Below are 22,712 nucleotides of genomic sequence, written 5' to 3' on the forward strand. Positions count from 1 at the left end.
GTATAACAGTTTGGCCTATTCTTAGGATGAGTAGTCCAGGCACTTAAAATAGCTGGAATCTCAATGTCAGCCACATAAAATATTTGTACTAATATAATTTTTTTATTTCTAGCATAGTAAAATTAAAGTACTCTTCTTGGGGGCTAATTGCTTATGGCCATATTCAAGGAGAAATTAAGTGGATCTTTATCAAATTAACTTGTTAGGGAACCAGTGCATTTCTCTGCCAGACTATTGTGGTTCTTCTCTTTTCAGGCCTATAATGCCAAGAGTAGAAGCTTTGAAGATCCTCCTAACCATGCTCGTAGCCCTGGAAATAAAGGGAAAGGGAAGGGAAAAGGTATGTTGTTATTCCATAGGGTTCTTTTCAAGTCCATCTTTTATAACTCAGGATACATATGGTCAGTGTAAAAGAACAGCCTCTGGTGTTACCTCATTTTCTGTGTTAACAATTCATAATGAGGCTGTCCCTGAATCAATAAGATATTTGAAGAGAGTAAGTCACACCCCTGATTTAATTTGTGGCCTGTCTCTTCCAGGGAAAGGCAAGGCAAAGTCTCAGACATGTGAACCAAGTGAACCTGAGACGGAAATTCACCTGCCAAAACTGCGGACCCTGGATGTGTTTTCTGGCTGTGGGGGATTGTCAGAAGGATTCCACCAAGCAGGTAAAAGCCAGCAGGTTTTGTCTCTGCATAGCCAGTAAAACTGGACTGGGCACATCTCACCGGGGAAGAGCTTTCTGACTCTGGTCACTTCTGACCCAAGAGTCTCATTCCAGGGAGTTCAAAGCCTATCTTTGTCCTTGTGTCCGCCAGGCATCTCAGAAACGCTGTGGGCCATCGAGATGTGGGACCCTGCAGCGCAGGCCTTCCGGTTGAACAACCCCGGCTCCACGGTGTTCACGGAGGACTGCAACATCTTGCTGAAGCTGGTCATGGCCGGGGAGGTAACCAACTCCCGTGGCCAGAAGCTGCCCCAGAAGGGAGACGTGGAGATGCTGTGCGGCGGGCCGCCCTGCCAAGGTTTCAGCGGCATGAACCGCTTCAATTCACGTACCTACTCCAAGTTCAAAAACTCTTTGGTGGTCTCTTTCCTCAGGTAAGCAGAGCAGAGGCCCTTTTGTGTTCAGTGCTGCCTCTGGGTGACTGGAAGGTCCATAGGGCTGCGATACTGGCTGTGCCAGAGTGAGCAGTAACTGCTCTAGCTTTCACAGCTGCAGAAGGCCATGTGCCTAGGTGAGACACCCAGCCTTTGCCTTCGGGAAATTCACAGCTCACTCTCTGAGGACAGGTATCAAAAGTTGGGAGGTGCAAATTCTCAACAGCCCAGTGTCAAGCCTTTGGGAATGGCTTCTGGGAACAGGTCTCTTCCCTGGGTTCAGGCAGTGACTCTTGTCTTTCCCGCCTCCACAGTTACTGTGACTACTACCGGCCGCGGTACTTTCTCCTGGAGAATGTCAGGAACTTTGTCTCCTTCAAGCGCTCCATGGTCCTGAAGCTTACTCTCCGCTGCCTGGTCCGCATGGGCTATCAGTGCACCTTTGGCGTGTTGCAGGTGGGGCTCCCGGGGAACGGGCCAAACTGGGCAGATGGCTATCGATGGGAGGGGGCAGTGGACCCTGACTGCAGCAAACTTGCCTCCAACCAAAAGTAAGCCTCAAGGGGACAGGCGTTAGCGTGGTAACCTGCAGTGCTGGCCAGGGTAAGGAAGTGGCCCATACTTACTGCCATGAAGCTCATAGCGTTTAGATACAAAAGCTCAGAGCCACTTTCCCAGCAAGTCCACCTCTTGGGGGTCTTCTTGAGCTGCATCCTCTTGGGTGCCTGAGGAGGGGCTGCATGAAAAGGGGTTCTTGGCTGTGTTTCCAACTCACTTCCTTCAGTGGGTAATGGTGGTGGCCGAGTACTGTGCTCTAAGCAGTATCTAGATCTCCAAGAGAGGTGGGTGAGGCCAGGTTGGCAGAAACGACTCAGACCAAACCGTTACAGGGCAGTGAAACAGGTGTTTCCTCAGGGTGAATGCCATGCATACGAACACCTAGAGAGGGCAGAGGGTAGCATTCTAGGTAGCAGCTACTGGTGGCTCTTTTTGCAGTAACAGCGATTTGGAGTGACCCAAGAGGAGTAGGCCTTATCTGAAAATAGCCACTCCGTATATAGCCACTCAGTAATTATTGGTGTAACTATGCTGAAATGACTGTTAAAGCGGGAGGGAAGATTGGCTCCAAAGCTGAGTCTGTGTGAGTAAGCGAGTGCTGGGGCGGCATGGCCCCCCAGTTCAGCCTCTGGAATCTGGTTCCACTTTGTCGTGTCAGGAGTAAACTTGGGTTGATTAGGGGTTCCCAGGTGAGCTCTGCACCAGCTAGTCTCTCCATGAGGGGGGATCCTTAGTCCAGCAGTTGGAGGTCCTGTTTGCCTTATGTATGTGGCTGTCTCGTGCACAGGCTGGTCAGTATGGTGTGGCCCAGACACGGAGGCGGGCCATCATCCTGGCTGCAGCCCCTGGGGAGAAGCTCCCTCTGTTCCCAGAGCCACTGCACGTGTTCGCGCCCCGGGCCTGCCAGCTGAGTGTCGTGGTGGATGATAAGAAGTTTGTCAGCAACATAACCAGGTAGGAGCCCCAGTTCGACTTGCTGTGTCAGTGCCTGTGAGCATTAAGTAATCCTGGGAGGTTTGGCACTGGCATTCTGCCACCTCCGATCTTGAGTCCTGACCCCCAGGTAAGCACTGCATATAGAGCATTGGCCAGGTGCCTGGCTGCAGTCATGAGCAAAGCCCACATCATAGCCTCTCTCCTTCCCGGAGGGAGTCTAAGAAGAATGAGGCCCATGTGACTCAGGTGGACCTTTGACCACTCAGCTAGGTTGTCCTCTCTGGATAAAAGAGTGCCAGCAGTTGGGATGGCACTATGACATGAGGGAGGGACAGCGGCAGCGTTAATCCCCAGAGATGTCAACTGTCTCCATGTTCTGTTGCAGACTGAGCTCAGGTCCGTTCCGAACCATCACTGTGCGTGACACGATGTCCGACCTCCCTGAGATCCGGAACGGGGCTTCGGCACTAGAGATCTCGTACAACGGGGAACCTCAGTCCTGGTTCCAGAGGCAGCTCCGGGGCTCGCAGTACCAGCCCATCCTCAGGGACCACATCTGTAAGGTAACATTGCCTGAGAGAGGGGCCTCTTTTCCAGCTACTTCACGAGAACAACGGCCCCTATCCAGCCTTTGCTCTTTGCCTTTGCTCAATGGTTTGGGCGCCTAACCCAAACCATTGTCATCTGACTGGCTCCCAGCCTCACTACTTCACTGCCTCCTGCTTCTGTTCTTGCCTCCACTGCCCATGCCCCCCACAGCAGGACACAGTCACAGAACGCATCAGTCAGACCTTTTGCTCTTCCTGGAATAGGCCTGGAATGGTGTTTCTGGTCACTGCCTGTTTCTGACTGACCTCTGTCACCATTCCTGCTTTCTCTATGTTGTCCTTAGTATACCAAACTTGGCCCTTGGTGCCCCCAGCCCCAGCTCCTTTTTATACCACATGCTTGCCCTAAGCCATCCCTTCACCTGTTTCTCTACATCATTCCACGTCCCTGATGTGTCTTCATTGTACTGTGTGACCCCAAGTTGTCCATTTGGGTAACTGCCCAATGGATATAAGCCTTTTGAGGGTTCCTGGTCACCGTGATGTTTCTAGTGCCTAGAATGGTGTTGCCCAGCCCACTGCAGTTGCTCAGGTGCTCCCTGAGCTGGGCTGGGTGACAGCTGGCCCTGCTGCACTCTTCTAGGACATGAGTGCGCTAGTGGCCGCCCGCATGCGACACATCCCCTTGGCACCAGGCTCAGACTGGCGCGACCTGCCCAACATCGAAGTGCGGCTCTCCGACGGCACCATGGCCCGGAAGCTGCGGTACACCTATCACGACAAGAAGAACGGCTGCAGTAGCACGGGGGCTCTCCGTGGGGTCTGCTCCTGTGTGGAAGGTGGGGCCCCTGTTTATGCCCTTGATGCAGCTCCCCTTGGTCATCAGGAAGCCCAGCCCCCACAGGCTTCGATCACCCACAGCGGTCCAGTGGGGAAGGAACACTGTTTGCTGGGGCTTCCCACAGGGACATACTGTCTGCTGCCACTCACCCAGAGCCCCTGGGCAGGGCACACATGCTGTGCCCAGGGAACAGGGACTAGCTGTCAGCCACTCTGTCCCTGGATGGCTCCGCATGCTCTGGGTTCCCTCTCGGCTGCCCTCTTGTTCCGTAACCGCAGCCTCACCCTCTCTTCCAGCGGGCAAAGCCTGTGATTCCACGGCCAGGCAGTTCAACACCCTCATCCCCTGGTGCTTGCCCCACACGGGGAACAGGCACAACCACTGGGCTGGCCTCTATGGGCGACTCGAGTGGGACGGCTTCTTCAGCACAACTGTCACCAATCCTGAGCCCATGGGCAAGCAGGTAGGTCAGGGGACCAGAATCAGGCCTGGGAGAGGAAAAAGGCACGGGCTTCATAGTGGGGTACAGGGGGAAGTAGTATGTCAGAAGCTGCTCTCCTCACCTCTGGCCTCAGGCTGATGGAGATGAGCTGAGGCCTGAGGCTGAGCTCTGTGCGGTTTCCCTCCAATGGCTAGTCCCTCCCGGCCCCATCATGCCTCTCGCCCCCAGGGTCGCGTACTCCACCCCGAGCAGCACCGCGTTGTGAGTGTTCGTGAGTGTGCCCGCTCCCAGGGCTTCCCGGACACCTACAGGCTGTTCGGCAACATCCTGGACAAGCACCGGCAGGTCGGTAGAATGGAGCCGGCCGCTTCTCTGGCCTGGAGCTGGGGCCAACGGGAGGGAGGTCCCCCCGTGCCTGGCTAGGGCGGAGAGTTCAACAGCGAGCATGGCTTCCACAGTCACTTCTAAGGGTGTCTGACTGGCCTCAGCTCTCCCAGCAGAGGGATGACCAGGACGGGGGTCCCTGTCTCTGGGCCTAGAGTACTCACTAGTCAGCCTGTCACTAAGCACGTTGGTTGCCAATTTCAGCTCTGAGGTAGACTTCTCGCAAAGGAAACTTCTAGCAGAGAACTTCAGGAAGGGAGCAGACTAAATGTGGTAGTAGAGGTGAAGCAAGCCAGCCTTCGTCACTGCTTCTCAGGGTGTTGGGGTGGCTTTTTTCTGTTAGTGTACTTTTTGACATTCAGAGTTTTGTTAGTTTCAGGTATACAGCATAGTGCTTAGACATTCATATAACTTACAGAGCGATCCCTTCAATTAGCACCCACCTGGTGCTGTACATAGTTATTACAGTATCATGGACTATATTCCCTGTGCTGGACTTCACATCGCCGTGACTATTTTGTAACTACCAAATTGTAGTTAATCCCTTCACCTTTTTCACTTAGCCCCCCAAGCCCCCTCCAATCTGATAACCACTAGTTTGTTCTCTGAGTTCGTTTTCATTTTGTTCATTTTTTCTTTATAGATTCCACGTATAAGTGAAATCATATATTTGTCTTTCTCTGTTTGACTCATTTCAGATTAGCTTTTTAAATGATTATTTCATCCAAGTAATGTGTGCATATGCCTTAAAAAGCCACCAGTGCCTGGGGGTTATAGCAGAGACCTCATTTCACCCTTCGCCCCTGGCCCTGTTCTCTGGAAGCAGCCACTAGCTGGAAGTGAAGCATGGTGTCTTCCGTATCTGGATCTTAGAGTTTTTCAAAAACCTTTAAAGGCCCCCTTTTCTGTGGGTGGTTCTCCACACGTGGATGGGAGGATTGGCAGGTCTGAGGGCCTTCATGATGGAGGGGCTTCAGGGACTTGTGTGAGCATAAGACCAGGGGCCCAGTGTCCTGATTCTTGTGCTGAGCGGAGGTTGGTGCTGACCCTAGCCGTGCCAAACCAGGCTTCCCCCTCCTCCCCCACTGCAGGTGGGCAATGCTGTGCCACCCCCGCTGGCCAAAGCCATTGGCTTGGAGATCAAGCGCTGTATGCTGGCCAAAGCCCGAGAGAGTGCCTCAGGTATGGAGGGAGTGACCGGGCCAGAGTTTCGGGGGCCATGCACGCTCCCGTTCCTGGGTGGCCTCACTTCTCTGTGGGCCACTATGAGAGGAGTTGCATGTCGAGTGCTTAGAATGGGCACCCAGCACTCGCTTCCCCCTCTTGCCGGCTGAGCCTGGCTCGGCTGGGCCTGCTCGGCCTCTAATCCAGGCAGTCTGGAAACTTCTAGGGCCACCTTTGGGCAGCACTATGTCAAGTCTAGAACTACCTTAACGCCCCCGCGTTGGTGTTAATGGCCGACCTTAAGAGAACCTGTGGCAGCTCTGAATGGACATTTGGGGAGCCTGGTTTGTTTTGCTGCCTGCTGTGTGCCGCTATGTGTGTGCCCTGCAATGACTTTCCCTTTTCTTTCTCTTCAGTTAAAATCAAGGAGGATAAAGCTACCAAGGATTAGTTTCGCCCTCTCGTCGCCTGTGTTTCTGGCACCAGGGATCCCTATGTGCACTGATGTTGTATTTTTAACATGTCAAAATCTGTCAGTTCAGATGTGTTGTACAACGTGTTTGTGGCCTTGGCTGACATGAAACTGTTTTGTGAGGTTTGCTTATCAACTAATGACTTAGTGATCAAATTGTGCAGTACTTTGTGCATTCTGGATTTTAAAAGTTTTTTATTATGCATTATATCAAATCTACCACTGTGTAAGTGGAAATTAAGACTTTACGTAGTTTTTATATGTTGTAATATTTCTTCAAATAAATCTCTCCTATAAATCACCTTGGGTGGTGACTCATGACTTAAAAGGGGCTTCTGGGAGAGGCTGGATGAGAATGGGCTCCTCATTGCTGAAGGGGACCCCACAGGGGTATTTGTCTAGAGTTAGATCACTCCATGTGTCCCATGCATGTTTGGGGGTGAGGGTTAAACTGTGTGACACAGCTCTGGCCAATGAGATACAAGTGGAACTTGCTAGTGTGACTTCCAGGAAAGTCTGCTAAAGAAGTAGTCTTAGTTAGCCTTCCCTATGGCCTTATAGCTCTTCTTTGGAGTGTTCTGTGATGCCTGGTGGTACAGCAGCCATCTCGTGACTGTGAGGCCAGAAGCCCCTTACAGTGGATGGTGGAGCAAGAAGAGAGGACTTGGTCCTGCACCCCAGACACACCCCTTATTTGCTTAAGAATCTGTTAGGTGGGCTTTCTGCATCTTAAGCCTAATTCAATCACAAAACTTTTCTTTGGTTTATTTTTGGGAAAGGACTTGCTGGAAAATGCCAACAAAGCAGAAGCAAAGAAGTATCAGTCACCAGCACCCATGACCCAGCGGGCCACTATTAGGATGTTAAATAATACCTGTTCCACCACTTGTATGCATACTTTCACAAATGATGCACTCAATGACACTTCACCTCTAACTTTCTATTCAGTAAGTCCCAGATGTTTTAGTCGTAAGACTAAAGGACTAAATATAATTCAAATGCAAAATTTAAGTTTTTTCATTAGTCAGGTGTTTGCCTCTTCTTGCTGTTATAAGCATATCTGCACTGAACGTCCTGTCTTATACGTTCTATCTCCTTTAGGGAATTATCGAGAGGTTCTGGGATCATTGGGTATAAAAGTTTTCCTATTTCCATTCCAGAACATGTGGCTGGCCCACCTCCCTGGAGAGGCTTTAGTGCTGCCCCCTCTAATGTGTGGACTTCCCTTTAGCTTGCCTTGGCTTTTTGCCTCTTTAGTCCTTGTCAATGGAATAGTGAAAGTCTCACGAGCATTTTTTAGGAGCAATTCAATACTTCCATGTGTCTGGTAGCCAGTAGAACTCATTCCTTCTCTCTGGTGACACATGACTGTCCTTGCTGGGAGCTGTTCAGTTATTAGATTTTTACCTCTGCTGTGTTGCTTTCATCTTGAGTCCTTGTATCTTTGCCATATTGACATTTTAGGGGTTAGATTTATATTTGTCCACTTCTTTTCAGAGCCTATTTAGAATGGCCTTCCCTGCTCCCAGATCATAAGCTTGTGTTCCCTTTTATGTTTCTATGACATCTCATTTTAACATGTGAATCACTTTTGTAAGGACGAAAACTGACATCTTGGCTTAGTTTTTGAACCAGTAACAAATGCACATGATAAACACAATAGCTCGAAATGGTATCTGGTAAAGTTCTCCCATCAGAGATTTTACTTTTTAGCTATACCCTCTGCTCTTTTTAAAGCGATGACTAACAGCGTCAGCCACTAATCCAGCACAGGGGCTGGCACGTAGCAATAAGAAACCAATACCTCCTGCCCTGCCTCCAGAAGAGGACAGTCAGGCAAACCTCAAAATAAATGAGATGATTTTAAAGAGTGAGGAATGCTATAAATAAAACAATCAGGGTGGGGTGACTCTGAACCTTGCTTTGTTCCCCTCCAGCTTTTATGGTTGAAGTGCAGAGATCTTGGATATGCAATCGGATTCATTTTTACATTGGTATTTGCTGGTGTCACCAACCACCCAGATCAAGATGTAGCAAATTCCCATCCACCTGGAAGGATGCCTGATGTCCCCCCCTGAACTGGGGTCCTCCCCACTAGGAGATCATCATAGTTCTGATTTCTGTTACAATAGATTAGTTTCATTTGTTTGAGGATCTCACACAAATGGAATCATACAGTATCTAGTCTTTTGTGCCTGTGACATCATCCATGTCATCGTGTATTATCAGTCATTTGTACCTTTTTAGTGCTGTATAGTACTCCATCGTAGAGATGGATCACAGTTTATTTTTATTTGTTTAGGCATCTGTTGATGGACTTTTGAGTTCTGTTATAGGATGACCATGTCCCCCCAAATTCATATGTTGAAGCTCTAACCCCTATAACCTCAGAATGTGAGTGTATTTGGAGAAAGGGTCTTTAAAGAAGTGATAGAGTTAAAATGAGGTCATTAATCCAATATGACTGGTGTCCTTATAAGGACCATGTGAGGACACGGGGAGAAGATAGCCATCGACAAGCCAAAGAAAGAAGTCTTAGAAGGAACCAGCCCTGCTGACACCTTGATCTTGAACTTCCAGCCTCCAGAACTGTGAGAAAATAAATTTCTGTTGTTTAAGCCACCCAGTCTGTCATACTTTGTTATGGCAGTCCTAGCAAACTAATTCAGGTCATCCCTGGGTTTTGGCCATTGCAAAAGCTGCTATGCACATTCATGTATGTATTCTAACACATGGCTTTTTATGAACCTGTGTTTCAGTTTCTTAGAGAATACTGAGACATGAAATCCATGTTGTGACTTATAGCGAGTCTGCCTGAGGCGCTGCAAAATATCCAGAGGATGGTACCGTGCACATCCTGGCTCCCCTCCTTGTGTGCAGGGCTGGTTTTACTCTCATCCTGGCTGCTGTCCTGTGGAGATGCTGGATGTGGGAAGCACCTTGGCACCACCAAGAACCTGAGGAGCTCAGGGACTTTTTCCCATCCAGCCTTGGATTCAGACTTCTCCCTACTGCCCTGTACCCCCTCAAGCCCCCTTTTACTTTTCCTTGGGAAATAACTGACTTTTTATAAAAATGATACATGCTTGATGTTTTTAAATAAAGTATTCTATACAGAAAAATACCAAAAAGGAAGTAAAGATGAGGCCAAATCAACCCCTCTAGAAGCATCTGTGTTTAGTGGCTAATGTTTTCTGGGTAGTGCAGTTTCTCTCAAGGTGGTATTTGTACAGATGAGGCAACATTTCTTTGTTCATGATGATTGCAGTTTTCAATTTTCCTGTCCTTTAAGCCACACTGTGCTGGACACTAACAACTTCATGCACTTGGATGGGGAGAGAGAACACAAGTTAGGGGATATACAAAACATAGTAAAGTACATTTATATGACATCTTGTACATTACATAAATACATACTATATATTAATATATAAAGTACATAAAGTAATTTTCATTTTTATGTGTATATTTTTCAATCAAAGTAATAGCTACATATGATAAAAAAAAATTAATATTGCAGAAAGGTCCAAGATTTTCTCCCCTGATCTTTTCTTCTCGAAGTATCCCTCAGGGACAGTTTGATATTTCTTTTCTGCAAATAGTGCTATTAAAGATTTATACACATTAGTTCCTATAACATGCCATTTTACATCTTGCTGCTGCCTCTTGATTATTTTTTTAACATGAGCACAAATGGATCTACTTTCTTAAAGACTGCATAGCATTTTGTAGATTATGGCAGAATATACCTTAATCTATTCGACCAACCCCTACAAATGGACAGATAGGCGTTTCTGGTTTTTGCTATCATGAACAATTTGGCACGGATATCTTATCCCCATATCTTTGCAAACATTTACAGGTTTTTCTCACAGGTCGAATTATTAGCTGGCTCAAAGGAAAATACATCTGTGTATTTTAAGTTTTAGTAGATGTCAAATTTTCATCCAAAAAGTTTGTGTAATTTCATGTACTAACAACGTGTATGAGCATCTGTTTCTTTACATCATTGCTAGTGTTAGTTAATATCACATTTTTAAAGTTTTGCCCATCTGCTACATTGTTTGGATTTTACATTTCTTAAAGTATGTTTGCATAAGTGCACAAATGTTTATTGGTCATTTGTACAAACTGTACTTTTCATTCTTATTTCCAGACTACCCTCTTTCTTTCACTTACTTTCCCAGCCTCCTTCCTGGTCTCTTGCTAATTTATTCCTTTCCACTATACCCTCTACTGGCTTCCAGAATAATCTTTCTCATGAGAAAATATGATTACACGGTCACCACTCAAAATACGTCAGTGACCTCATTCACACCCACAGCCTACAAGATAAAGAGCCTATGCTCTTTAGTTTGGTTTAAAAAGTCCTTTGTGATCTGGTTCCCACCCTGCCCCAAATGCTCATTAATTGACACTTACTACATGCAGGTAACCCTGTGAGTCCTGGGGACCCATAGGTGAACAAAGCAGGCAAACATCAGCCTGCTGCCCCTGACATTCTAGAACAGTGTTTCTCAAACTTCTTTCCATTATCACCCCTCTAGAGGAAAAAGAATTATCTTTAAGTTTAATTTAAACCAATCAATTTCAATCTCATTACATTCTTCCTAATGATAGAAACTAAATAGTAACAAGATTTTGTCTGAGAAGCCACAAGCCATTGTAATGTTTAAGGTTTTTACCTCCCAAGAGGGAGTTTTGGTCCCCTTGGGAGCCGTGGAGCTCTCTTTGAGAATTCGTGCTCTAAAGGGAGAGCCGGACAATAAACAAGTAAATTGAAAAATTATATCAGAAGCCAAGAATGTCACAAAGGAAAGAAGGGAGAGTGGTTGAGGGCATCACTTGACATCTTAATCATCTGAATCAGAGAAGCTCTTTCCAGACAAGGAAGACCAGCCAGCCTTGGTTTCTTGTTGCCAAATGGAAATAATTTTCTCCTCACAGTGCATGGCATACAGAAAGCGCTTAATGAATGAGCTTTATTGTTATTATTCATTTATTATTTTATTATTTTTTTATTGATGTATAATTGACAATTTAAAAAAGTTCTTTTTTTTTTTTTAAGGTAAATAGAATAGGCCCTGAGATGGGCTTCTGTTCTTACCTACTTGAGTACCAGCGCGCAGCCGCGGAACGCAACCGGCCAGTCCACCTCCATCCGCAGGGGGCGCTGTGGGCGCCGCAGCCAAGCTAATGTAGGCCTCGGCACCGGAAGTCTCGTTCTCCCATCACTTCCTGTCTCTGGCCCAGGCTTTTGGTGCGTGGAGGTTTTACGATGCCTACCGGAGACTTTGAGTGAGTCGAGGGTCGCGGAGCGGAGCCTGGGAGGGGGCTTTTGGGTCCTACAGGGTGTTATGGGACCTGAGTGCGCCGCGGCCGCGGGAGCCTCGCCTCGCTGACTCAACCTTTTCCTCCCACAAATTTGTACCCGCAGTTCGAAGCCCAGCTGGGCGGACCAAGTGGAGGAAGAGGGAGAGGACGGTGAGTACGCCTGGTCGCCCTGGGCCATCGCGGTCAGTCCCCAGTCCCCTTCCTCAGCTCTGCCGGCCGACTCCGCATCTCCTGTCTCGGCCAGCCTCTGCCCCACGCCATCATCATCAGGGCCATCCTGTCGCCAATTCCAGATGTTCACTGGCTAGTCCCACTCTCTCCCATGCCACCGCCCAAGTTCTCACAGCTGCTCTCCTCCGGAGCGGAAGTTGTAACGGACTGCTTTTTGTCTTTGTACCAGCGCCGGAATGGTTTGATGGCTCCTGTCTTCATACCAGGGGTTCCCTATCCTTGCCATTGCTAGAAGTTACTCAGCCAGCTCCGTGTCCTCGCATGGCTGTCCCAGGGTACTTCCTGGCCAGTCCTCAGCCCTTGGTCCGTCCTTTCTCAGCCTCTAGTGTGGGCATCATCCCAAAGGTCCCTTAATTTCAGCTTGAGAGCTCCCGCCCCTCCACCTCACCCCCCCACACACTCCCTCTCACAGACAAATGTGTCACCAGCGAGCTCCTCAAGGGGATCCCTCTGGCCACAGGCGACACCAGCCCAGAGCCTGAGCTACTGCCAGGAGGTGAGTGATGACTTCCATTCTATCCTTGGGCTGCGTTTTTCCCTAACTACATTCCCATCTGGTCCCCATTACCAGGTATATAGCTCAATTCCTCTCACCTTTTTCCCATTCCCAGCTCCACTTCCCCCTCCTAAGGAGGTCATCAATGGAAACATCAAGACAGTGACCGAGTACAAGATGGATGAGGATGGCAAAAAGTTCAAGGTGAGGCTAGGGGAGGAGGTGGGGGTACTTGTACTAGGAGGGGGATGGTGTGTGTTGTGTATGTTGGTGAGGAAGATCCCCTGGGCCCAGGAACCTTGAGGCACAGGAAGCCCAAACTTCTCTCCCATCCACAGATTGTCCGCACCTTCAGAATTGAGACCCGGAAGGCCTCAAAGGCTGTTGCAAGGAGGAAGGTGAGACCTTGCTCCTCTTGCCTTGGGGGCTACCCCAGGGCTGACTCAGAGGAATTAAGACTTCTTTTTCCCAGTACCTTTATCTTAGAAATAGGGTTTGACAGTTTTACTTATTTTGTGGGAGGAGAACTGAGGTTAAGGGTGTTTGCACTCTCTGGGGACCCCCAAAATTCCAGGGGCAGGATTGGGTGACAGTTCCTACTCCTCTTGGCTTCTCCCCTGAGGAAATCATAGTAGAGGAAGCAGTAGCAGTAAATACATTTGGCACAGTTATCTGTACACCTTGTGCCACATCCTATGCCAAATGCTTTGTAGGAAGGGTTTTCTCATTTTGATCCTTATAGCACCCAGGGGAGGTGGGGAGTATTTGTGGTCCCCATTTTATAGGGGGAAGCTGAGGCTCAGGTTGCTTAGCCCAAGGTCCCTCGAAGTCTGGTGAGCCCTGCACATCCTGAGCAATGTGCCCTGGTGGAAGCTGGTCCACCCTCTAGGAATTGTATGCTCTGCAGCTGTTTGCCCCTGAGCCTCTGTTCTGTCTGGAACATGGGGCAGGCAGCTGCCTCTGCCTCCTGGAGCTGGCATGAAGCTTGGCGTGCACTTAGGAAATGGGAACTGTTATTATCACTGCTATGGGGGGCATTTGGAGAGGGTGGAGAATGGGGTTTAAGGCCAGATACCCCAGAGGGAGCTGTTGAAGGTCTGGGGTGTCAGGGGCTCCTACCTGCCCTTGCCCTGACCTGTCCCCAATCCTTCCCTGAGCCCAGAACTGGAAGAAGTTTGGGAACTCAGAGTTTGACCCACCAGGGCCCAATGTGGCCACCACCACGGTCAGTGATGATGTGTCAATGACTTTTATCACCAGCAAAGAGGTAAATGGGGCATGAGGGTGAGAGGCGGTGGGTAGGGCAGTGGTGGCAGGGGTGCAGCAGACTCCCTCTGAGATGCCCTCGTCTGCCCTGCCAGGATCTAAACTGTCAGGAGGAGGAGGACCCGATGAACAAGCTCAAAGGCCAGAAGATCGTGTCCTGTCGCATCTGCAAGGGTGACCACTGGACCACTCGCTGCCCCTACAAGGACACGCTGGGGCCCATGCAGAAGGAGCTGGCCGAGCAGCTGGGCCTGTCCACTGGCGAGAAGGAGAAGCTGCCTGGAGGTACTGGGGCCTGGGGGTGCAGCTGACAGGCTGTGGGGAGTGGGGGTGTCTTGTGCACCTCTGGAGATTCCTGGGTTGTCACCTGCTGTCTCTGAACAGGCTGTCCCCATTGCAGTTATCTCCCATACCGCAGCCTCAACACTGCAAAGGCTGTGGTCGTAGTCTGTGTTGGTGTGTGCGAGACCTGCAGGGTGGGTGCTGTGACTGCTTGTAATGTCACCTGTTTCTTCTTGTCAAGGGCTGTGAGAATTGCTTGTGTGCATGCCTGCATGTTTAACTATATAAGTGGTTGGGAGACAGTCGACCTCTGTATGTGAAACTTGCCAGCTGCGATTCTGACTTACTTTGCGACGGTCTTGACTTGAGTGTGCTGTTTGTGTGCCATGAACATGGCTGCTGCCCCATGTGTGTGTTTCTGTGCATGCACACCTATGAGTAGACACACGTGACTGCCCATAGTCCTTGGCCTTCAGCATGATTAGCTAATGATGAGTTTGTGTCTGGACAGCTCTACTGCTGACTATGTGTGGCATACCCTCCACCTGCTGTGTGTGTGGGACCTGGGGACTGTTTCTGCCCTGTGTGCCTTTGTTACTCTTGTGTTGGGAGACTAAGCTGAGTGTTCTAGCTCTCAGCCTTGAGGGCACCTCAGATCGAATCAACCCCTGTGGCTTCTTGCTCTGCCTGTGCTGCTGGCTGTGACCTTTATGTTATTGGGGCCAAGAGGCCCTTTCAGGACCAACCAGATGCCTGTGGCTTTGAAAGATGGTGTCTGGGCCAGGATGTGGGTGGTTCTGTCTCTTTGCTCTGCTAGGGTGAGGCCTGACTCAACTGTGCTTTTGGTCTCCAGAGCTGGAGCCTGTGCAGGCAACCCAGAACAAGACAGGGAAGTACGTGCCACCAAGTCTGCGGGACGGGGCCAGCCGCCGTGGGGAATCCATGCAGCCCAACCGCAGAGGTGAGGCAGTGAGGGTACCCTGATGCCCAGCTGGTAGACCAGAAAGCACCTCCCAGCACCCCCCAGCACCCAGTGATGATCCCAGGGTGGAGCCCCGGCAGGCCGGCTTCTCACAGCTGCCTCTCTTTGCCTGCCTAGCTGATGACAACGCCACCATCCGCGTCACCAACCTGTCAGAGGACACGCGCGAGACCGACTTGCAAGAACTCTTCCGGCCCTTCGGCTCCATCTCTCGCATCTACCTGGCGAAGGACAAGACCACTGGCCAGTCCAAGGTGGGTTGGTGGTCATGGCGGGGGCATCATCTGTCTAACTGTGCCCTGAACACCTTTCTCCCTCCCTTCCCCAGGGCTTTGCCTTCATCAGCTTCCACCGCCGTGAGGATGCCGCACGTGCCATTGCTGGGGTGTCCGGCTTCGGCTATGACCACCTCATTCTTAACGTCGAGTGGGCCAAGTAAGACCTCTCCCCTGCCCCATCACCGTGTCATAGCTGACACTTGGGCTGACTGCAGCCCCACACCAGTTGAACAGTCACCAAACCTGTTCTGAGATACTAGTCATTTATTGTCCTTTCATCTCGAGGAGGGGCTGCTGCCCTCCACAACTGGACCATGCTGGTTACCACCACCCTGGCTCCAAGTGCCCCTGGCTCCAAGTGCCCTGTCCTGAGCCCCATCCCCATTGCCCCAGTTGTGTTTGGGGAGGAGGGGTGGGTCTTGGGATTCCCTTCATGGTCTGAAGCCCCCACACTTGCCCTCATCACTCCTGTCTCCCTCTCTAGGCCATCTACCAACTAAGCCAGCTGTCGCTGCTGCTGCTGCTCAGCCTCTGGTCCAAGACCCTGTGGCAACAGAAGGTGGCCTCCAAGAGCAGGGGACTCCAAGGGCAATAAAAAGGCTCCAATCCCTCTGTTTGTCCTGTTTATATATGGATATCACCCACCTGTGGCAGATGGGGTGACCACCCCCCCCCCCCCAGAGTGGGTTTGCTCCCAGGCCCTACCTAGGGTCAGCACCGTGGGCAGAAATTTTTGCCGCTCTGGCTTGGGTGCTCACTCCTCCCACCACAGGCCTTTCTTCAGGGGAGGAAATGGCAGTTTGGGGCCTGTTGTGCTCTCACCCCTGTTCTGCTGCTGAGTATCAGTGCCTTTGGTGGGGAAGAGGCTCAAGATAGGGCAGGTCATGGGCTCAGCTCAGGGGACCAGGGCCCCGAGGTTCTGGTGGCTGTGACGTTGAGGGGCAGAGCTGGGCCAGAGCTCTCAGTGTTCTCTGGAGTCTGGCCCTCCCTGCAGCCAAGGCAGTGTTGGTGGCAGCAGCCTAGGCTGGGTGTTACAGCCATGTAGAGCAGTGGGTGGATGCAGATGGCTAGGGGCATGAGGCCCCGCATCACCTGGTAGCCCACGTAGGACCCCTGGTCCAGGGCCTCCACAGCCTGAGCCACGTCCACAAATGCTGGGCAGCGGGCTCTCCAGCGCTGCCGGGCAGACAAGTTGAGCACTTCTGTGACATAGTAGGGCACATAGGAGCCAACATAAAGGGCTATACCACTGGTCACTAGCACTACTACGTGCATTTTCTCAGCAACTGTCATGCCATGGCTGCGCAGCACAGCCCGTCCAAGAGCACCATAGGCCACCAGGGTGAGCAGCAATGGCAGGCCACAACCCAGTACTGCCCGTGCCAAGCTGTAGGCTCTATAGGCCTCGAGCTGGTTGTCACCTGCTGTCCCTAGGCACTTGATGCACACCTCAGTTCTGTTTCTAGTACAGTTGCCTTCCTGCTGTGGTGTCGTCAGGTGGGAGAAGCTGAGTGTGGGTGCAGCCATCAGGCCTGCCAGTGCCCAGCCAACAACACTGATGGCCCAGGCATGCTTGGGCTGCAGGTAGTTGCGGGTGAAGAAGGGGTGCACAACACCCAGGTAACGGTTGAGGCTGATGCAGGTGATAAAGATGACACTGCCCAGCATGTTGCAGACAAAGAGGAAGCGCTCCAGGCGGCACATGGCTTCCCCATAGCGCCAGTGTTTGGGCGGGTACCAGTAGGCAGCCAGTGGGGGGAGCGTCAGGGCATAGAGCAGGTCACTGACGGCCAACTGGGCAGAGAAGACCACGGCTGGGTTCCATGGGCGCTGCTCCTGTGTGCTGAAGCGGTAGAGAGCCAGGCTGTTGGCTGCCACAGCCACCAGAAACTCAGCCACAAGTATGGGCCACAGGAAGCGTTCCTGGAACCTACTGAGGATGAGGTCGGCAGCCACTGAGATGTTGGCTGGGCAGGGCGTGGCACCTGTGGGTAGAGGGTGTTACCAAGTGAGCCCTGCACCTCAATGCGGTTTCCACAAGCTCTACCTGCTGTGCACCAGGCCTGCATGACTCCTATGTGTAGACTCTCTGAGTCCTGTCCACCCACAGGAGGGGTGCAGCCTCAGCACCTTTTTGTGGAGGGAAATAGGCACAGAAGGCCAGAAGCCCAGACTCATCATTTTGCTGACTAGGATCTCTGGATCCTGCACCCTCAAGAATCGGCTGGGGCAAGAACCAGGGAACTGCTGCCCTCGTAGGATGCACGGGACCTGACAGTGATGACTGGGATTGCAGACAGAGCTGCAATCCTCAAAGTTCACTCACTCACCAAGTCCCCACCTTCAGAATCTGTCACCCCTTTAAGGACATGGGAGTCCAGGCCCTGTCATCTTCCATCTGAACAAGTAGTTGCCTAGGTTCTGGTCTCCCAGGTCCTGTCCTCACCATGTTCTCCCCACAGCCTCCAGAGCACACCTGTGAGCACCCCAGTCAATCACATCTCTGTTCAGTCATCTAGGGCTTCCTTCCTCTGGGGAGGAAGAGCCAGTGCTCATCTCACCTAAGCCCGCCCTGCACGAGCTCTCACTCCCACCCACTTGCTTGTCTTCTGCTCCACGTGACTCCTACAGTCCCTCCTACACTGGCTTCCTGGCTGCTCTTAGGCACATCCTGCTCCTGGGCCTTTACACTAGCTGTTCTTTCCCAGAGTCACAGGCAACAGACATCCCTAAGGCTATCTCCCTTACCTCCGGTCTCTGGTCCTCAGTGCACATTTTGACCCCCCTAAAATTGCCACTGCAACCTTGGGCTTCCCTTGTTTTTTTCTCTACGGCCTGTATTTCCATCCTATTATTGTAAGGAAAATTCCCAGGCGTGTCTTTCCTGAAGGCAGGAGGGCTGGCTTCTGGCTCTTCGGTACCCAGAACAGCACCTGTGACACTGCAGGGTAGTAGAGCTTTAACGTTGACTCCCTCTCACGCACCCCTCAGTCTTTCTGAGAGATGGCCTGTTTCAGGTGAGTCCAGCAGGCTGACCACCATGTGAGGTACAGACTCCTCCACCCTGCAGTTTCCACACTCTCACTTCTGTCTTCCCATCCCAGCTCTTGGCTTCAGAACTTGGGGAAGAAACCACTGTCCAGATATGATTCTTACACCAAATCCCTGCCCCCTCCAACCCCTGGTCCGGGGCTGTAGTGACCAGGGCCCTGGATGTGCTCCCTCCTCACCTGAGCTGATCACAGCCATGGCTCGTGTCTTGCTTCTGAATCTGCTGCCCATGCTGTGTCTCATTTCCTCCCCACCTCGGAACCCGCAGCACACTAGCCCCTCCCTTCCCAGCAGCTCCACCTTTAGCGGGCTGAGTGGAACAGCGCAGGCGCCAGCCTCCCTTCTGCCTCCGATTTCCTTCCTCATCACACTCTTCAGATTGGGCCTCAGTCTGGGGGAGGCTGAGAAGAGACCCAGGACCGAAAGGCACCAAAGACCAGAGTCAAATCTGCCCGCCACCTTCACCAGTAAAATGAGGTCTCATGCTTCTACTGCCCAGGTCGGGGAGGGCGGGCAGAAACCAAGCCTAATTCCCAGGAGCTGCTGGCCTTTCCGGGTTGTGACCCAGGTTCCCCTTTTCCAAATGCAGACTCTGACTCATGGGAAATCAGTGTTTATTCAAGTGAGAGACTGGGGAACCAGCTCCTTTATGAAAGGAAACTGAGGGTTGCACTTGGCCGCCCAGGAGGGAGCCCAGGGCAGTATTTCTCGGGCCCCAATCTGGGGCATTCTATCTGTTGTTCAGGCCACTCTCTTAAGTGGCCTTGCTCGGCCTCGGATTCGGCCTTGCCCATTGTCCCAAGTAGCCCCTCGGGGCCCCAGCTTGGTCTGGGGTCCGCAGGGCCTGTCTTTGGCCTTTGGAGGCCTCCGGTTAGTGCCTCCATTGGGCCTCTGATTCTTTACCCGCTGCTTCTTGCTTGAAGGCCTGATGGGCCGTCTCCACCTGGCGTTCGGGAACATATCTGCAAGGAGACTGTGTCAGGGCCACCAGGGCACAGGGATAGAGGCCCATGGTGCCTGGCTGCACTGGCCCCTGCCACATACCTTCATCGGGCTCCTCGCCCACTGCCTGGCGGAAATACTCGGCTTCATCATCCTCCTCCTGGCCAGGCCCTTCTACCTCTGGGGGTATTCCAGGGTCCTCGGCATCGCTGTCCCCATCAGCCTCCCCCCGTGCCCGCTTCATGCCCGCCAGGCTCCTCTTCCTGGAGAGGGGTGTTGGTCAGTGTGGCAGCTGGCACTCGGGATGCACCTCACCACCCACCAGCCATGCACCTGTGGGCCTCTCGCTGCTCCTGCTTGCGTTGGACATTCTGTGCCTGCTGGTCCTGTCTCTGAGCCTTGAGCTTCATCTTCTCCTCCTTAGCTGCCAAGATGGCCTGCAGCTCTTCATCTGTCTTGTGCACTAAGGAAGAGATGGTTCACCAAGATCCAGGTGTGCCCAATGCACCCTGTAACCCACATTGGGGGCCCTCAGACCCTAGGTCCTATCCTGGCCAGCCCTGTCCTCACCAAAACTGTGGAATAGCATGTTTCCCTCCCCAACACCTTCCTGGATCTTGATAAGCTGCAGTGTCATCCGAGGCCCAATCTGGAGAAACAGAAGAGAAGAGTCATTCCTCCCTTGGGGCTGCCAGAGAAAACCACCTCTGCCACTGGGCCTTACCTCAGTGAGCCTAACGGCACTTTGCTGGGCTCGCATGTTGCCACGCCCTGCGATGGCCTGGGGCAGCTCTGTAATGTTGTGCTCACCATCGGGCTCTGCCTCGCTCTCCGACAGCCCTGCGCCCCTATGTGAGGGACACACAGCTCACCACAGGATCTCAGGCTCCTGGGACAGTTCTGGGATTCCCTGGACTATGGCAGCCTCCTACCCTACTCCCTCCTCACGTGGCCAGCAGCTCACTGATGTCCTGCAGGCGGCTCATGTTGGGGAACTTCTCCTGGAGAAGCTTCTTCATCCCTCGACTTGCACCCACAGGAACGACTTTGATGCTACTATAGAGGCAGGAGTGCGTGAGGATGGGGGTTAGGGCTCGCAGGGTCAGAGACCAGTCCGAACCTTTCCCCTTTCCATGGTGTGTCAGGGCATTTCCTGAGACTGAGCAATCAGTCTCAGCAGCAGTGGTGTCATCAGCTGCATGCAAAGCAGCCGTCGTGACCACTGTACTTACTAGTGGCGGAAATCCAGCTCCTGGGAGTCGGGGTTGTAGTTGATGAGAAGGCAGCGCTTGATAGTGTTTAGGTTCACCTGGAAGGGAAAGGAGGACATGGTACCATGTCAGCTGCCCTTATGACTCATTGTATGCTAGAGCCCCCGCTAGGCCCTATGGGGGCTGATGGGGCTGCAAATGGTATCAATGGACTGCTGGCTAGAAATCTTGGTTCCAGAGCCCATAGAGGCCCTTGCACCAGACTCCCTAACAAGCCCAATCTGAGACCCACTGGTGCCAGGGATTACGAGCTGGGACTCTGGAACCAGATTTAAAAATCCAGTTCTCCCCCTACTGCTTTATACCTAATCTCAGATTAATAATTTTACCTGTCAGCCTCAGTTTCCCTCCCTGTAAGATGAGGCCAGGACAACACATGCTACACTGCAAGGCAGCTCACAAGGAACCTCTTGCCCAGTATCACAAAAGCGAAGTGGAATTTGACCTCGGGAGTCTGAGCTCTCAACCCGAGAGCCTGTGTGGTACCTGCTACCTGCCCCGCCCACCCATATTTGCCACCACGTCAGACCCAGCCTACCTTGTGCACGTTGATGGAGGGGAACAGGTTCTGGAACATAGTGGCCATGAGCTTCACGTGCATGCCGTGGGGGCCAAAGTTGTTGAGCACCAGGAGGGGTGGGTGGGTGAACTGCTGCTCATGCATGCGGTGGCGGCGCAGTGAGGAGACCACGTCACGCACCAATGTGTACTGCAGGCAGGGGGTGAGGGGTGGGTGACCATCTATCACACGTGGCTTGTGCCAACCCCAAACCCAGCTCCTACCCCACATGGCCTGCATACCAACTCAAATCCTTACCTTGTTGATCCGGAAGGTTAAGGTGGGGCCTCCTGGGAGGCGCATCAGCTTCTACAGAGAAAAATACTGATGAGATTAAGGTGTCTAGCTAGGGACCAGGGGGAGTGAGAACTTCCACCCCATCTCTTCAGAGCGTTTACTTTGAAGCCAAAATCATGGCAGCTCAGAGGCACATGGGTTCATCATGAGAGTTGGGGTGAATGAGGGTGTGGGGGAAATGAGGAATGTGGGTGTCCACTCACAAAGTAGATATTGGTCTCCGTTTTGCTCAAGATCAGGAAATGTGTGACCCCAAGGGGCCCAGCCACTGCCACACAATCCTTGAGAGAATTTTTCTTTTGTACCTAAAAATTAGAAAAAAGAACCATCACAGACATCTCCTTTCTGAGCAGACTATAAGCTTAAACTGTTATGCCCTTTCTTGCATCTAACCCTTCCCAGAAATGTGTGTGTGTGTGGGGGGGGGGGTTGTGGAATGCTTTTGGCCTCTAAAGCCAATCAGACTTAAATTCGAGTACCTCCTCTGTCCTTTGCTTACTATGCATCGCCCCATTTTGCAAATGAGCTAACTAAAGCATAGTGAGATAGATTAACTTGCTCCAGGACTTTCAAAGTTTCCAACCCAGTTCTGCTGATTCCAGAGTCCCCTGGAATGAGGGGACTCAGACATCACCAATCTCAGACATCTTGCCAAACCCCAAGTTGAATGCGTTCATCTATGCACCATTGCTGCTGCCCCGCAAAGCCCTGAGAGGCATGGACGATGGTACCCATAAGAGTCTTTATCCAGTCGAGGAGACTGAAACGCAGCGGGCAGGAGCCAGGGCAGATGGAGACGGGCTGCGGGGTGCAGACCTGCAGCCGGGTGGCGGTGAGCGGCTCCATGACCCGCCGTAGGTCCAGGCTGAGCTGCCGTACGCTGCGACCAGCGCGGCCCCGAGCGAATACGAACGAGTGAGGCTGCGCAGCATAGGCCTCGAGGTTGCGGAGCTGCGCCTGGGCGCGCGCGCGCTTCTGGTGCCGGGACTGTGGGGGCGACAGGCGAGCGGTGAGCGCTGCGGCTTCCGCGGGGACCCCGCCCGCCTCCCCGGCTGCCGCATCTCACCCGCCCCGACGGACGCATGCCGCCGCTCTTCCACGAGGGGCCTTCTGCCGACCGCTTCCGGCGCCGTGCCGCTCACTTCCGGCGCTGGTGACGTGATCACGTGAGGCGCCACTGCGCGGTGATGTCACCAGGCGGGTTTATGCACCAGACTGCGGCGGGGGGCGGGGGGAATCATTGAAGGTATTGCTATGGAGACACTCAATTCCTGTTT

At 52.0% G+C, this 22,712-nt stretch overlaps 4 protein-coding genes and 2 non-coding genes across 9 annotated transcripts in view; 2 read left to right on the top strand and 4 right to left on the bottom strand.

Annotated features, from left to right (window-relative positions):
* Positions 1-6,747, top strand: part of DNMT1 (DNA methyltransferase 1) — a 38,306-nt gene extending 31,559 nt beyond the window's left edge. For 2 of the 3 annotated variants that reach the window (XM_016153443.2, XM_016153445.2), the window contains 11 exons: positions 256-340; positions 540-668; positions 819-1,101; positions 1,416-1,557; positions 2,447-2,613; positions 2,981-3,158; positions 3,787-3,982; positions 4,281-4,447; positions 4,655-4,771; positions 5,902-5,992; positions 6,391-6,425. In XM_016153443.2, the coding sequence (XP_016008929.1) occupies positions 256-340; positions 540-668; positions 819-1,101; positions 1,416-1,557; positions 2,447-2,613; positions 2,981-3,158; positions 3,787-3,982; positions 4,281-4,447; positions 4,655-4,771; positions 5,902-5,992; positions 6,391-6,425 (1,590 nt within the window). Of the gene's footprint in view, positions 1-255; positions 341-539; positions 669-818; positions 1,102-1,415; positions 1,558-2,446; positions 2,614-2,980; positions 3,159-3,786; positions 3,983-4,280; positions 4,448-4,654; positions 4,772-5,901; positions 5,993-6,390 lie in introns of all 3 variants that reach the window. The other variant, XM_016153442.2, reaches the window with a different exon arrangement.
* A 4,907-nt stretch (positions 6,748-11,654) lies between these two features.
* Positions 11,655-15,925, top strand: EIF3G (eukaryotic translation initiation factor 3 subunit G). Its single transcript, XM_016153604.2, has 11 exons — positions 11,655-11,744; positions 11,884-11,930; positions 12,424-12,507; positions 12,623-12,711; positions 12,846-12,905; positions 13,670-13,774; positions 13,869-14,058; positions 14,909-15,016; positions 15,155-15,291; positions 15,366-15,472; positions 15,800-15,925. Exons 1-11 carry the CDS (start codon positions 11,725-11,727, stop codon positions 15,813-15,815), a joined length of 963 nt encoding a protein of 320 aa, XP_016009090.1. The 5' UTR covers positions 11,655-11,724; the 3' UTR covers positions 15,816-15,925.
* Positions 15,926-16,049: 124 nt separating this feature from the next.
* On the bottom strand, positions 16,050-18,835 carry P2RY11 (purinergic receptor P2Y11). Its single transcript, XM_016153580.2, has 2 exons — positions 18,546-18,835; positions 16,050-17,300 (listed from the first exon to the last, which is right to left on the bottom strand). Exons 1-2 carry the CDS (start codon positions 18,730-18,732, stop codon positions 16,198-16,200), a joined length of 1,290 nt encoding a protein of 429 aa, XP_016009066.2. The 5' UTR covers positions 18,733-18,835; the 3' UTR covers positions 16,050-16,197.
* A 128-nt stretch (positions 18,836-18,963) lies between these two features.
* PPAN (peter pan homolog) lies at positions 18,964-22,583 on the bottom strand. 2 transcript variants are annotated; one of them, XM_016153544.2, is made up of 12 exons: positions 22,502-22,583; positions 22,252-22,422; positions 21,639-21,740; positions 21,397-21,447; positions 21,118-21,288; positions 20,541-20,617; positions 20,257-20,364; positions 20,033-20,156; positions 19,879-19,957; positions 19,642-19,771; positions 19,411-19,571; positions 18,964-19,328 (listed from the first exon to the last, which is right to left on the bottom strand). In XM_016153544.2, the coding sequence occupies exons 1-12, from the start codon at positions 22,517-22,519 to the stop codon at positions 19,108-19,110; spliced, it is 1,413 nt and encodes a 470-aa protein (XP_016009030.1). In that variant the 5' UTR covers positions 22,520-22,583; the 3' UTR covers positions 18,964-19,107. The 2 variants fall into 2 exon arrangements, with proteins under 2 accessions (XP_016009030.1, XP_016009029.1); XM_016153543.2 differs by having other exon boundaries at positions 19,879-20,156.
* LOC118612524 lies at positions 20,440-20,513 on the bottom strand. The gene has a single exon (XR_004955053.1). It is a non-coding gene; the product is annotated as a small nucleolar RNA U105B (small nucleolar RNA).
* Positions 21,508-21,594, bottom strand: LOC118612520. Its single transcript, XR_004955049.1, has one exon. It is a non-coding gene; the product is annotated as a small nucleolar RNA SNORD105 (small nucleolar RNA).
* Positions 22,584-22,712: the final 129 nt, after the last annotated feature.

This window comes from Rousettus aegyptiacus, unplaced genomic scaffold (assembly GCF_014176215.1).
Source record: "Rousettus aegyptiacus isolate mRouAeg1 unplaced genomic scaffold, mRouAeg1.p scaffold_m13_p_16, whole genome shotgun sequence".
Lineage (NCBI taxonomy): Eukaryota > Metazoa > Chordata > Mammalia > Chiroptera > Pteropodidae > Rousettus > Rousettus aegyptiacus.